At 43.6% G+C, this 14,863-nt stretch overlaps 1 protein-coding gene across 6 annotated transcripts in view; it reads left to right on the top strand.

Annotated features, from left to right (window-relative positions):
* The window catches only part of RHOA (ras homolog family member A), an 84,555-nt gene extending 74,820 nt beyond the window's left edge, over positions 1-9,735 (top strand). For all 6 annotated transcript variants that reach the window (XM_030571285.1, XM_030571286.1, XM_030571289.1 and 3 more), the window contains 2 exons: positions 6,667-6,797; positions 8,431-9,735. In XM_030571285.1, coding sequence (XP_030427145.1) covers positions 6,667-6,797; positions 8,431-8,604 — 305 coding nt within the window. In that variant the 3' untranslated portion in view covers positions 8,605-9,735. The remainder of the gene's footprint in view (positions 1-6,666; positions 6,798-8,430) is intronic.
* The last annotated feature ends 5,128 nt before the right edge of the window (positions 9,736-14,863 follow it).

The raw sequence follows: 14,863 nt of genomic DNA, 5'->3' as shown, positions 1-14,863 counted from the left end.
TACACTTCAGGATCACAAATTATCAAACCCTTATGGCAAAGTACAGTCATACCATCAAAAGTCACCTTGTCTGTTGAATCACCTTCCAACAGAACATCGTGAATAGTTCCAGGCCATCATAGCTCCTGGTCAACTATCAGCTAACAGGGGTCGGCAGCCTTTCAGAAGTGGTATGCCGAGTCTGCATTTATTCACTCTAATTTAAGGTTTTGTGTGCCAGTAATACATTTTAACGTTTTTAGAAGGTCTCTTTCTTTAAGTCTATAATATCTAACTAAACTATTGTTGTGTGTAAAGTAAATAAGGTTTTTAAAATGTTTAAGACGCTTCATTTAAAATTAAATTAAAATGCAGAGCCACCCGGACCAGTGGCCAGGACCTGGGCAGTGTGAGTGCCACTGAAAATCAGCTCGTATGCCATATGTTGCCTACCCCTGGGCTAGGGCATTGCTATAAGCCTCCATAGATGCAGCTGATATGGCAGCTCTGTCCATTTCCACTGCTGTCATGATGCATTAGGCATCTTGGCTTCAGCTCTCTGAATTCCCTAGGAAACTCTAGAATAGAGGTTCTCAAACTGTGGTCCGTGGACCACCTGCAGTCTGCAAGCTCCATTCAGGTGGTCCGTGGATAGTTCTCTTTAAAGTGCGTGCCTGGACGGCCACACACAAGACAACGAAGGGCCACCCACCTAATTAGTGGAGCCATGCAGAGGGTGGGGGGAATTTGGGATATGCAGGGCTGCACATCCAGAGAAAGAGGCGACTTTCCACAGCTCCAGGGCTGCGGTTGCCAGGAAGAGACTGCTCTCCTTCCCAGCCCCAGCTCAGGGGCTGCCACAGCAGGGGGGAGAGGACACATCCATCGGATTAGAAAGGTAAGACTACTGATATTAAATATGAGTTGTGTGCTTTTATTTGTAGAACTGATTTTTTTTATTTTTTTTTTTGGTTTGGGTTTTTTGTTTTTTATATAGTTCTTTAATCCAAAACAATACTTAGCCAACGGTACAAAGAACGTTTGGAAAGATCAGTAAGTGGTTCGCCAAGACCCTCAGTAATTTTCAAGTCTGTGAAAAAACAAGTTTGAGAACCACTGCTCTAGAATACTGATAATGAGCTCCCCTTTGATAGGCAGAAACTTGACTGAGACAACTGATTAATCATTGCACACCTATATAGAGTACCTGACAGCGGGGCTGGGGCTGAAACTGCAGGGGTATCAGAGAGGGTGTGGGGCACTTTCTCCCCCACCCTCTACCCTGAGTTTCTTGCCACAAATTTCAGCCCCTGCTGACAGCCGGAACCCCAGCCCGAGCAACTTAGCTGCTTGCCCTCTTTGGCATGGGGCCACAGACAATTGCCCTGCTTCCCACTCCCTGACCCTGGCTCTGTGCATTACTTCTGTCTACTCAGACATCTGTGTGGTTTCCTAGTAAGAACCCGGCATGTGTTGTGGTTGAAGCCAGTTTGAAAAGTTGATGTAGAAATAAATTTAGCAATGAACCGTTTTCTGAAGAAAAGTGTAGGAAAGACGGGTGATGAAGGGTAGTCAATTGCCACTTCTAGCTAAAGAAGAGTTCACAACAAGGATCCAAACTGCAATTTAAAAAATAAAAAAGAGAGAAACTGCAAATACCATCCGAAATATTTGGAATTTGGATTTACATGGACTGGCTTTGAGGAAGACCCATGGGCACAGTGTGTTGTGTGTGGTGAAGTTCTGGCAAAGGAGAGCTTAAAACCATGTAAAATGTTATGGCACTTGCAGACACAGCACAGTTGTCTTCAGACAAAACTGATCAATTTTTCTCCAGCAAAAGCTGGGAGAGCTACAGGGCTAGAAAAGAGCACTTGAGAATGGCAACTACAGCAAATGAGAGAGCCTTTGAGACATCTTTCATGTGTCATAGTAGATAGCTAAAACTGGGACACCACACACTATCAGAGAAACGTTTTTTCGGCCATATGCCAAGAAAGTGTTTTCAATTATGGTGGGGCAAGGTGCAGCAACTCAACTTAGTGTCAGGAGAATTGAATCATTGCCATAAGTGAATACGCCTTGCAGACAACATGACTGAGCAAGTGATTTCCAAAATCAAACCAAGTCCTTTTTTGCCATTCAGCTTGACAAAACGATGGATGTCTGGTGCTGTTCAGATACTGACATACAAAAAATTTGAGAGTGATGGGAAAAACTCCAAGAGGAATTTCTGTTCTACCAGCCATTACCACGGCATGCTACAGGGGAACAGCTCTTTGCACTTTTGGATGCTATTGTCTCTGATTATGGCTTGGAATAACAGTGCTGTGTAGGAATTTGCAGGGATGGTGCTTGTGCCAAGACTGGAAAAAAACAGTGAGTGAGTCACTCGGGTGAAGGCTGTTGCACTGCAGCAGTTTGGACTCACTGTATTATACACAGGCAAGTCCTAATTGCAAAAAAAATGCCACTCATTCTAAAACCAAGTTCTTGATTAAACTGTTCGCCAGGGCCGCCCAGAGGATTCAGGGGGCCTGGGGTCTTTGGCGGTGTGGGGCCCCTGCTTTGGTGGTAATTCGGCGGCGAGTCCCGGAGCGGAAGAAGCTCCGGGGGCCTGGGCCCTGCGAGAGTTTTTTTTCAGGGCACCTGGAGTGAGTTAAGCACCCTGCTTCAGGGGCCCCAAAAACTCTCGTGGGGGCCTCTGCGGGGCCTGGGGCAAATTGCCGCACTTGCCCCCACCTCTGGCCAGCCCTGCTGTTCGCACAGTCAACTTCATCAAGAGTAGCTCAACAAGTGTATCTCTGTTTGGAGTTTTGTTTGAGGTGAGAGCTGAGCACCGTCAGTTACTTTTACCACACAGAAATTTGGTGACTCTCTTGGGGAAAGGTTCTCAATCATTTGTTTGAGCTCAGAGAGGAAGTGAGAATTTTTCATTCAAACATTCCCCGCTGGTGGAGAAGTTTGCAGATACCAAGTGGCTTGCTTTGCTAGCTTACCTGGCAGACATTTTTGAATGCCAGTACCTCACTTCAAGTACAAGGTACTTCCGCCTTTTCTCTCACTGACCAAATTGAAAGTTGATTCAAGAAATTTTCCTTGTGGTATGCTCATGTGGACTGTGGTAGTTTTTTGAAGGGTGCCTTTTACTGGATAACTTTTTGGATGAAAATGCCTTGCCAAAATATGATTTGCAATCCATTATCAGCCACCTGGAAAGCCTTAAACTGCAGCTTCAGGAGTACTTCCCTGTAAAGGATCAGAAAACAGGCACGGATTAGAAATCCCTTTAATGCAGAAGTGACTGCAAGTGCTGTTGTCACTTTTTGTAGTGAAAGAAACATTAATGGATCTTTCCTGTGATGAGGCATTGATGCTGAGATTATCTGAACAACCCTTTGCCAATTTCTGGATTGCTGTGTGTGAAGAATATCCAGAGCTGTCGTCTGCAGCTTTGAAAGCACTCATGCCATTTTTCATCCGCCTACCTGTGTGAAGCTCGGTTTTCAGCACTGACTTTACTGAAAAACAAATACAGGGCTTCCATCTTTACCTCACCCACACAGAGCTCTGCTTCAAGCCTTTGTGTTCATCAATACAAGCTCACCTCTCTCATTAGGTGCATATTTATTTTTTACTGCTGGATATAAAGATTGTCTTGCGAGTAGATTGTGAATTAAAATATTTAGTGGCTATTTTTTTGTAGATGCGGCCTTGTAATGCATTTTGATTTCAAATATACTAACTATTCTAGAGTCATACAAGGCACTGAGATTCTGTAGTAATCTTTGTTGTCAGAAGGGGGTTGTGGTGCAATGAAATTTGAGAACCGCTGAGATAGACTGAGTCTGGGCTGAGAGGTTCCATCACTGTCAGCTCCAAAGAGCTGCTCAAGGATGGACCGTGAGGCCTGAGGTGGGGTTTCCTCAGTGACCAGACTCCTATCCTAACACTTCCTGGGCAGACTGCAAACTGGAATTTAGTCCAGTGGCTAAGCCACTGACTGGGACTTTGGAGACCTGGTTCTCTTCCAGACTTTCTGCCACTGATCTGCTGTGTGACCTTGGAAGTTCCTTTACCGCTCTATGCCTCTGTTTCCCTCTGTCATTTCTAATTAGATTGTCAGCTCTTTGGGGTGGGGGCTGCTACTGTAGGTCTATACAGTGCCCAGGATAATAGGGCCCCAATCTCAAGGCATCTAGGTGCTCCTGTAATACAAATAACAATAGGCCATCATCTATTGAAACCATATCTTATCCCTGGAGTCCTTTTGATCTGCCAACTTCCAGGCTTAGAACAAGAAGCTAGTTGCAGCAGAAAGGGGACTTTCTGAGATCGTTCCAGAGTGGGTAGTTATCCCAAGTTGTTAGAACCAAGGAGCCCTTGGTGCCAGGGACTGAGATGGCCAGGAGGTTCCTCTTCAGCAACGGTGAGCTCTGTTTTAGTGCCAGAGATTGAAAGGGTGCCATCCTTTGCCTGTATGAAACTCTCTCCCCAGCTCAAATGGGATCAGCATTTGAGGGCCTCAGTTCAGTTCCTCCCATCTTGGAAGTGGCAGCCAGTCTGTATCTAGTCCATGAACAGTGTTTTCGAATGTTGTGTACTTGAGAACTTGGGCAGTAATGGTGGCCAATGAGAAGAAGCACTAGGCTGGAACTCTTGGATTCACACAAGAATAGACTCCATTCTCTAGGGTTTATTGGTGTGGAAAGTTTAATCCTTGGCCATGTTGTTGTAGATGAGGACTGCCAGCTATCGGTGTGTTGACAATGACTTCCACACCAGGCCAAACAGTTGTATTGTTGTATCAGTTCCCTGAGAGACAGTATAAAGGAATGTCCACTTCTGTCTGGGTCCCAGAGGTGGTCCACAGAAGTGTTCTCACTAAGCTGCATATCTGTACAGTCGCACAAGAGTCAATCAAGTGCCGCACATGTCAGGTGCCCCTCCCTTCCCCCCCCATGCCGCGCTGCTCCTGCCCTTTGCCTTGGAGCCCCTGGCCAGCTACTCCTGGCAGCCTCCTGCTTGCTGTGCAGAGTGGGGGGCTGCTGATGTCAGGATATCCCCCCCCAGTACCCCATCTCTGCAGAGCCCCGGGGGTGGGGGGAACACGACAGGGCTCAGAAGTGGGACGGAGCAGGTGGTGGTGCTGCTGTGTCTGAAAAAGCAGCATTCAGACTGGTAAGTGCTGATCTACTAAAAGGGGCAGCATGTGCGTGTCTCTGTGTGTGTGTGTGTCTGTCTCTCACTCTCTCTCGCCCAACACATACTGGTATTATTATTGTTACTTCTTGGTACTTCCTGCAATGCACACATATTCTCTGTAATTTTATTCTTTCAAAGTGCTGCTGTTTGAGTTTTTTGACTGGTCTGTGCATGTCATAATTTTTATTTCTCTCTTACTCTTAAATTTAATTTTTTCAAGTAGTGAGTTCTACAATGTCTAACCTGTCCTGGCTGGAGTAATTATCCCAATGGTAACTTTTAAAAATATATATATATTATATTCCACTGGTGGCACACATCTGCGCATTGCCTTGATATTGGTGCACAAAGCAAAATTCATTCTGCACATGGATGGAAAAAAATTAGAGGAAACATTGAGGCACTCTTCCTTCTCCCTGTGGAGCTTCCCATTAGTTGCACTGAGCTAAAACAGCAAGCTTGATGTGACAATCTTGAAAGATACTACTTTCATCTGTACGTCTCATTGAATATACCGGGTTTGTGTAGGGTAAGAGCTTTGCTCATAACACTGTAGCCCACTATTTGGCCTTTCTTTGTGCCAGGGGTGTCCCCCAAATGCGTAGCTGTTAAGCTGTGTTTGAATTTTGTTGAGGTAGATGTGATGCCATCTCTACTTCCCATGCTTTAATGCACAGGTTTCCTAGCCTTCACTCATGGTGCAGTTGAACAAGTTTATAAAAGAATTGCTCTACCTGCTATTGGGGTTATTTATGGAGAATAGCATTTCCTTGATAGTTGTGGCAAAGGAAATGAAATTCTCCTTTAGCATGTAGGGGTTGTGCTCTGGAGACCATGGTGGGACAGGTTTGTTTGAGCTACACTTGAGGTCTGGTGTAGGAATTTCCTCTGCTATGGTGTTGGAGTCTTGTTCTTGTTCTTGTAAAGCTCGTGCAGCCAACAGTTCAAACGTTTCAGACCATTCGCTCCGGGTGGCTGAACACCTGCTAAGTCATATAGCAATCATGAAATATCGTCTGTTTCATTTGGACAGTCTCAGCGCTGAGACAGATGGATCCCCAGTCTTACCTTCATGTGCACCAAAAGTCTAAAACTTGTGGGTAGGCTTGGTCTCAGAGAGATGATTATTTAAGGTCTCGTGTACATGCAGAGCATGGGGCCTGACTTTCTGGATATGAATGGGGCTTGGAGAAATGGACATGGTAGAGACCAGAAAATTGGAAATCAGAGACCACTTCGAACAGGAATTTGGGAGGGTGACAGACAGGCCCTGGCTTTAGAATGTTTGTGTATTTGGTGATAGTTGCAACGAGAGAGAAAATGTGATGTTTAGTGGTTTATATCTCACCAGAAGCTGCGTGAAATTTCATGGGATAAAACAGCAATGATCTTAAAAAGAAAACTGCCCCAAACACTTTTTCTTAGCCTTGTATGTGGATTACGAGACACTTCTGCTTTTTTTTTTTCTCCCCCTTCCTCCAGAAAACATCCCAGAGAAGTGGACCCCAGAGGTGAAACATTTCTGCCCCAATGTGCCTATCATCCTGGTAGGAAACAAGAAGGACTTAAGAAATGATGAGCACACACGACGGGAGCTGGCCAAAATGAAGCAGGCAAGTTTCTTTCTGCCCTTCTTACAATAGAACGTGACAGTTTTTGTAATATGGCTAATGAGCACATTAACTAAATGTGCACACTAATTGACAGCTTTCCCTGGACACCATCCCCTCAGCACCACATCCTGGAACAAAGCTACTTGTCTCCTCATCTTTCTCTAGTGCAGTTTGGCTCTGCTAGGTAGAATAAGAAGTGTTAGATTCCTTTATCGCATCCGTCTCCTCCACCCCTCGTCTGTGTGCTCCTGTTTCTTGCTAAACTGATGTAGAGCAGGTCACCCTGTGTGTGTTTTGACTCAGCCCTGCAATGTGGTGATCTGTGGGAAATAGCTAAGTGGGGCTTATATTGAAATTGGAAAATGTTCAGAGCAATACAGATCATAGAGAACTGGCTGAAAATGACAGTTATGCAGGACAGAAAATTGAAAGTCTCTTTTAGATAAAAAATAAACACAATCTGTTACTTAAGTGTTATGGTTGCATAGTTTAAATCAGAACTAAGTTGTTAAATACAGACGTTAAAGAGCCAAATGATGCTCAGTTGCAGTTAGAGATTTTCTTTAGTAGTCTCTTACGAAGGATCTTGTCAGAGGCACCAAATGATGCTTTCCTAACCTTCTTGGGGCTTCCTAGCAGTAAAGGTCACTCTCAGAGAAATTAAGAATTTCTCTCTCGTCAGTTAGACTATCGGTAGATGAATGCCCCAAATTGAAGGAGTGGTTCTAGAAGAGTTGGGAGGTCAGTAATAAGGTAAAATCAACACACCAAGCACATACACAACAAAATAGATGCTTAGATTACTATGTAGGATACCATTTATCTGGTACTCATAGTACACTGTCCCACAAAGAAACCATTGCATTGGACAGTGGTTTTAAATAATAACTTGAACAGCCTTGCTTTGGTTTGTTCATGAGTAAAGACAAAATGTGGTTCATTTTGAAACAATCCCCAACAGCAGCATACCAGATCTAGTAGAAAGTATTAATCCTTCATCATGAGAATACCCTTCCCAAATAGGCAAACTTGACTGTCCTGGCATAATGTTTCTTTTAAACGAAAAGTGACACGTCAATTTTTGTAGCTGTTAATATTGCTGGGGGGTTTGGTACTGCTACGGTAATGACTTGTAAAATTGCATTTACTTCCCAAGTATCATTAAGTCACTGGTTCCATGACTTTTAAATTGCCAATGGCAACAGTTCGTTTAAACATATATTCCCCTGAAGCATTTGCAACACAAATGTTGAAACTTTTATACTATGACATGAGAATTGGACTCTGAATAAATGGACTATAAATAATTGACACTGACTGATCCAAACTGGGCTATCGTTTTCATTGTCCAAAATATAAATAAATGAAGTGATGAGGTAGATGAGATTTTAAAAATTCTCCAGTAATGTGAAGTGTTATGTTACAACCTATGGGAAAGAAAATGTACTTAACATTATTCTTAATTAAACTGGGTCTTAATCCAGAAAATAAATGTGCATTTTAGATTCCAGCTGGGATGTAAACAGAGTATGTAGTTTGCACTTCTGGCAAACCTGGAAGAGGACGAAAGGAATGACCTGTTCAGGTGCATTGTTGGACCCTACTAATTTGTTTTTACTATTGTATTGCACAGGAGCCAGTCAAACCTGAAGAAGGCAGAGACATGGCAAACCGCATTGGTGCATTCGGGTACATGGAGTGCTCTGCAAAGACCAAAGACGGTGTGAGGGAGGTTTTTGAAATGGCCACTAGAGCTGCTTTGCAAGCCCGGCGTGGCAAAAAAAAATCTGGCTGCCTTCTCTTGTAAAGCATGGCCAAGGGAAGATGGCCCAGGCAGCACCCTGCACTTGATTAATTTTGAAGTGCTGTTTATTAATCTTAGTGTATGATTACTGGCCTTTTTCATTTATCTATAATAATTTACTTAAGAGATTTAAAAATCAAATCATCTTGCTACCAATATTTAGAAGCCAGCTATGATTTTTATAACAGTCTGCATCGAATTAGTCTGTGCACACAAGTAACGTCAACATTCCTTTAACAAACGTCTGCACGTGCAGTATGTGCCAGGCGCTAATTGAAGACAATTCTCTAACTTCTTGCTTCTTTCTAGAAAGAGGAAAAAGCTGGTAACGCTGAGAATTGAGCTGTAACTACTTTATAACTAGTGTACCATTCAAATTGGGTACAAGAGCTACATGGCTGTATGTGGAGTCCAAAATAACACCAGTGCTTTCACATTTTAGGGAGATTTGATTTTTCATGGCTGCATAGGGTGTAAAACGATAGTTGGAAACTGTGACCACCCTGAAATAACAGATCCCATCAAGCTATGAAAAGTGACAGTTCTGTAGTTTCATGTTAGTTACCTTTTAGTTACCATTTAATTAGTGCCACTTAAATGTATGGTACCAAAAATAAATCTATATGCCCCAACCGCAATGTAGTATTTTTTGTATAATTGGATTTCCTACTACTGTTACTTGTCATCCCTGCATAAGGGTTTTCTGGGGTTTTTTTGTTTTTGTTTTTTTTTAAAGTTTATTTGAAAATAAAATTGAGTGGAAAGCAACTGATTCCTCCCCCACCTCCCTGTTTATTTGTAAGTGTCTGACCCATTTGTATGGTATAAATTCTAATCTCTGCACCCAGGAAGAGGTTTTTTCTGTGATCTTCCGGCACCTGCCTTAGGAGCCAGGGAAAGGCAGCCTGTTCACACTCAAGGCAACTGAACATTTCAGAAGCTTTAAGTTAACATGCTGGACTCAGCTCAAGGCTATAAAAATGCAAGTTCTTTATGTATTGCTTGGTTACCACCTGGTGGCCAAACTCCCATCTGTGAACTTCTTGCTGATCTGCAGCCAACTAAACTCTTCTTTTCTGTATTATTTCTTTTTTCCAACAACTAATAGAATAAAGGCAGTTTTCTAAGCTCTTGGTATCCTGGTATTTGTGTTCCTCTTTGCAGGGTATTTGTTATGCAGCTGCCCTGAGGCCCTGCATTTAACAGGCTCAGACAAAAGTCTCACTTTGATAGAACTTCATTAGAAAGTCACCTGGCACATCCAGGCATTTGAATACCTTTGGCAGCAATGGATTCCACTCTGGAGGCTGCAGCAAATTCTGATAGTGGCAGAGCCCAACCATTGAATTCCAGCATCTTCTCCCTGCTCTCTAGTGCCCAAAAATGAACCTCTGTGTGTTGAGGAATCTCTTGTGAAAGACCCTTCAGACTAGACCATCAGCTCCCAGACGTTTAGCTGCTGCAACAGTTGAAGTTCACTTACTTCATTGCGCAGGTGAGGAGATTGTAGCGAGAGGTGATGTGTCAGCAGGAGGAGGAGTGTTGGGTGCACACTCTGCAGCAGCAGCATGCCTAAGTGTTGTCGAATGTGTCCTTTGCTACCCACAGAATGTACATCTTACACCCAGGCAGTTTCCTTTGATGTTCCCCCCTGCCTCTAGAACATCTGAGCCAGGCTCCCCTGGTAATGGTATGTGAGAGCTGTGTGCCCTGTGCCACAAAGGAGTGTGGGAGACCTGCAGATACAGAACTTGTGCCATACTGGTTGTATTCGTATATGGACATGAGAGAGGTGGTATGTTAACACTGGGTTACAGAGTTCAGTTTTAACAAGCGCTTTAAACCTTTAAAGTGTAAAAATCTCATTGAAAGAGCAAAACCCAAAGCAGAATGCAAACTTTGAGCAATTCTAACAGCACTCATGGTGGTTTGATGAAAAATATATTGATAATGAGAATAATAAGAATTAAAAAACAACCAATTTTTTTTGTGTGGGGATTCTCGTTTTTCATTGTACCCCTCTTGCAACAAACCTAAAACACGTCTGGGCCTGGCCTGTGGCCATATTGTTGCTGCTTCTGTGAGGGTGTCTAGATATCAGTTATACGGTGGGAGTATTTGTATAACTGTTCTCCCTGATGGAAAACAGGCACCAAGTTAAACCTTCTGAACTCTAATTTGAGACAGACCAACTCTTACCTCCTTCATCATCTATCCCTGTAGCCTAAGGAAAAGTTTCCTAAGCCAAGAAAGAGGAGAGCAGGAGTTCAAATCTCATAATTTAGTGCTGTTTAAATTTCCGTGTAATTTAGTAAAGCAATGACACCCCCCTGCCATGTAGAAGAAAGGGAAGAGCTGCAGAACACTGTTTTTTTCCCCCTTCTCAAATTAGCGGAGAACTTATGTAAGGTCACTGTAGCAAAGAACCCTAGCATCTAATCAGAAAAAAAAAAACAAAAAACATTAGTGGGTCAAAGCTAAAGATCTAAAGTGTAAGGATTCAAGCTGCTATTGATCTATGTGGGGAAAGGGATGGTTGTGTGATCCACACAGTGAGAAGAAACAGATTCACATGACTTGCCAATTATCTTTTCTGCTGATTCACACCACGTTTTTCATGTTTCAGTCATTTGTTAGTTTGCTTGTGCAACCCACTGTTCACTGTGTGCACACTGGTCCCCTTGTGCTGGTCCACACAGGAGGAGAGTTTGACCAGTTTTAGGTTGAGTACAAGCTACAAAGACTCCCGCTTTTAGTGCTGGAGCTTATCGGTTAAATCCCTGGTGTTGGCCAAGCTGGCACTCATATATTGATGTGTTCATAGGTTCAGAAGGGGTGACATAGCTGAGAGCCATTTTAGCAGCGCAAGTATGAGAGGGGTAGCCGTGTTAGTCTGGATCTGTAAAAGCAGCAAAGAATCCTGTGGCACCTTATAGACTAACAGACGTTTTGGAGCATGAGCTTTCGTGGGTGAATACCCACTTCCTCAGATGCATGTAGTGGAAATTTCCAGGGGCAGGTATATATATGCTAGGAAGCAAGCTAGAGATATCGAGATCAATTCAGTCAGGGAGGATGAGGCCCTGTTCTAGCAGTTGAGGTGTGAAAACCAAGAGAGGAGAAACTGGTTCTGTAGTTGGCAAGCCATTCACAGTCTTTGTTCAATCCTGAGCTGATGGTGTCAAATTTGCAGATGAACTGAAGCTCAGCAGTTTCTCTTTGAAGTCTGGTCCTGAAGTTTTTTTGCTGCAGGATGGCCACCTTAAGGTCTGCTATCGTGTGGCCAGGGAGGTTGAAGTGCTCTCCTACAGGTTTTTGTATATTACCATTCCTAATGTCTGATTTGTGTCCATTTATCCTTTTCCGTAGAGACTGTCCAGTTTGGCCGATGTACATAGCAGAGGGGCATTGCTGGTATATGATGGCGTATATTACATTGGTGGATGTGCAGGTGAATGAACCAGTGATGGTGTGGCTGATCTGGTTAGGTCCTGTGATGGTGTTGGTGGATGTGCAGGTGAATGAACCAGTGATGGTGTGGCTGATCTGGTTAGGTCCTGTGATGGTGTTGCTGGTGTAGATATGTGGGCAGAGTTGGCATCGAGGTTTGTTGCATGGATTGGTTCCTGAGCTAGAGTTATTATGGTGCGGTGTGCAGTTACTGGTGAGAATATGTTTCAGGTTGGCAGGTTGTCTGTGGCAAGGACCGTGGGCAAGGACCTACGCTACATTGATGACATCTTCTCATCTGGACCCATGGGAAGGAGACTCTGGAAAAATTCCACCACGATTTCAACAGCTTCCACCCCACCATCCACCTCAGCCTGGATCAATCTACACGGGAGGTCCACTTTCTTGACACCACGGGGCAAATAAGTGATGGTCACATTAACACCACCCTATATCGAAAACCTACCGACTGCTATGCCTACCTTCATGCCTCCAGCTTCCATCCCGGACACATCACACGATCCATTGTCTACAGCCAAGCACTGAGGTACAACCGTATCTGCTCTAACTCCTCAGACAGAGACCAACACCTACAAAATCTCCACCAAGCATTCTCAAAACTACAATACCTGCACAAGGAAATAAGGAAACAGATCAACAGAGCCAGATGTGTACCCAGAAGCCTCCTACTGCAAGACAAACCCAAGAAAGAAACCAACAGGACTCCACTGGCCATCAAATACAGCCCCCAGCTAAAACCCCTCCAACGCATCATCAAGGATCTACAACCCATCCTGGACAATGATCGCACACTTTCACAGGCCTTGGGTGGCAGGCCAGTCCTTGCCCACAGACAACCTGCCAACCTGAAACATATTCTCACCAGTAACTGCACACCGCACCATAATAACTCTAGCTCAGGGACCAATCCATGCAACAAACTTCGATGCCAACTCTGCCCACATATCTACACCAGCAACACCATCACAGGACCTAACCAGATCAGCCACACCATCACTGGTTCATTCACCTGCATATCCACCAACACCATCACAGGACCTAACCAGATCAGCCACACCATCACTGGTTCATTCACCTGCACATCCACCAATGTAATATATGCCATCATATACCAGCAATGCCCCTCTGCTATGTACATCGGCCAAACTGGACAGTCTCTACGGAAAAGGATAAATGGACACAAATCAGACATTAGGAATGGTAATATACAAAAACCTGTAGGAGAGCACTTCAACCTCCCTGGCCACACGATAGCAGACCTTAAGGTGGCCATCCTGCAGCAAAAAAACTTCAGGACCAGACTTCAAAGAGAAACTGCTGAGCTTCAGTTCATCTGCAAATTTGACACCATCAGCTCAGGATTGAACAAAACTGTGAATGGCTTGCCAACTACAGAACCAGTTTCTCCTCTCTTGGTTTTCACACCTCAACTGCTAGAACAGGGCCTCATCCTCCCTGATTGAACTGACCTCGTTATCTCTAGCTTGCTTGCTAGCATATATATACCTGCCCCTGGAAATTTCCACTACATGCATCTGAGGAAGTGGGTATTCACCCACGAAAGCTCATGCTCCAAAACGTCTGTTAGTCTATAAGGTGCCACAGGATTCTTTGCTGCTTTAGCAGCGCAGTTTCTCCCTCTGATTCCCAGGTGGGTGCAGCTCCCTTTCTCCCTGACTGAGGGGAGCTATGCTCTGAGATATGCCAAAGCCCTATGAAAAACTACGTCAGTCAGGTACGGATTTATAGGACACACTTCCCTAACCCTATACTGGAAGGGGAAAAACTTGTGGATTCTTCTTGACCTTCATATAGCCTACAATGCTGTCAATAACGCACTCCAACATTTCCTAAGTCTTTCATGACGTCTCCGACCAATACATATCCCAGCTTCATCAAACCTTTCACAGTGACCTCAGCAGCATTAAGACAAAATAAATTCCTAAATGCAGGGAATGTGAGACAGTCGGATGTGCTGATCCTAAGTGACACAAAGCAGATGAGGTCACCATTAAGATTTTCATATGAGCATGCAAGTTTGATGGCATTGGGCGGCTATGTATTATTTCGTATTTCCCTGTTGAAAGGTTTTGGTGGAAAAAAGAGACAGATGCTGAAATCAAAAGGCAAAAAAATTAAATGTGATAAAAGGTTACAGAGACAGGACTGAGCCTCATTACAACTAGATAGTATTAATACCAAGAGCTTAGTTGGGGTAAAAAAAAAAAAAAAAAACTCTTGGTTTATACACTGTAGCTATTTCTGTTCTGCATTTGTAACAAAGCATCAGGATGTATCCATCCCAGAGGATGATGTGGATGGAATAGGAAAATTTACTATCTGTAACAAAGAACGATGTGAGGCAGCATTGACTAAACTCAAACCTTTTAAAATCAACAAGCCCAGATAATGTGCATCCAAGAGTCTTGAAATAGCTGAGAAGTGCTCTAAACCACTGGTGTTAAAAATTAATCTTGGGAAAGAAGGGAAATGCCAGTGTGGTTCCAATATTTTAAAAAAGTAAAAGGGATGCCCCTAGGACCTACAGCCTAGTTAGCCTGACATCAATCCTGGGTAAAATAATGGAAGAGTTCATTTGGGTCTTTTATTTTTAACATCTAGTTCTTTGTTGATAATGCCGGTTAGCTTGGTTTCATGGAAGATAAGGCTTGTCAAAGAAATCTTGTCTTTTTGACAGAATTACAAGCCTAATTGATAAAGGCAACTGTGATGATACAGTATACTTGGATTTCTCCAAGGCATTTGACTTGGTACCACATAAAAGTTTTTT

Source organism: Gopherus evgoodei, chromosome 7 (genome assembly GCF_007399415.2).
Source record: "Gopherus evgoodei ecotype Sinaloan lineage chromosome 7, rGopEvg1_v1.p, whole genome shotgun sequence".
NCBI classification, from domain to species: Eukaryota; Metazoa; Chordata; order Testudines; family Testudinidae; genus Gopherus; species Gopherus evgoodei.
Note: the sequence above shows the minus strand (reverse complement) of the source record. Positions and strands in the feature narration are given on the sequence as shown.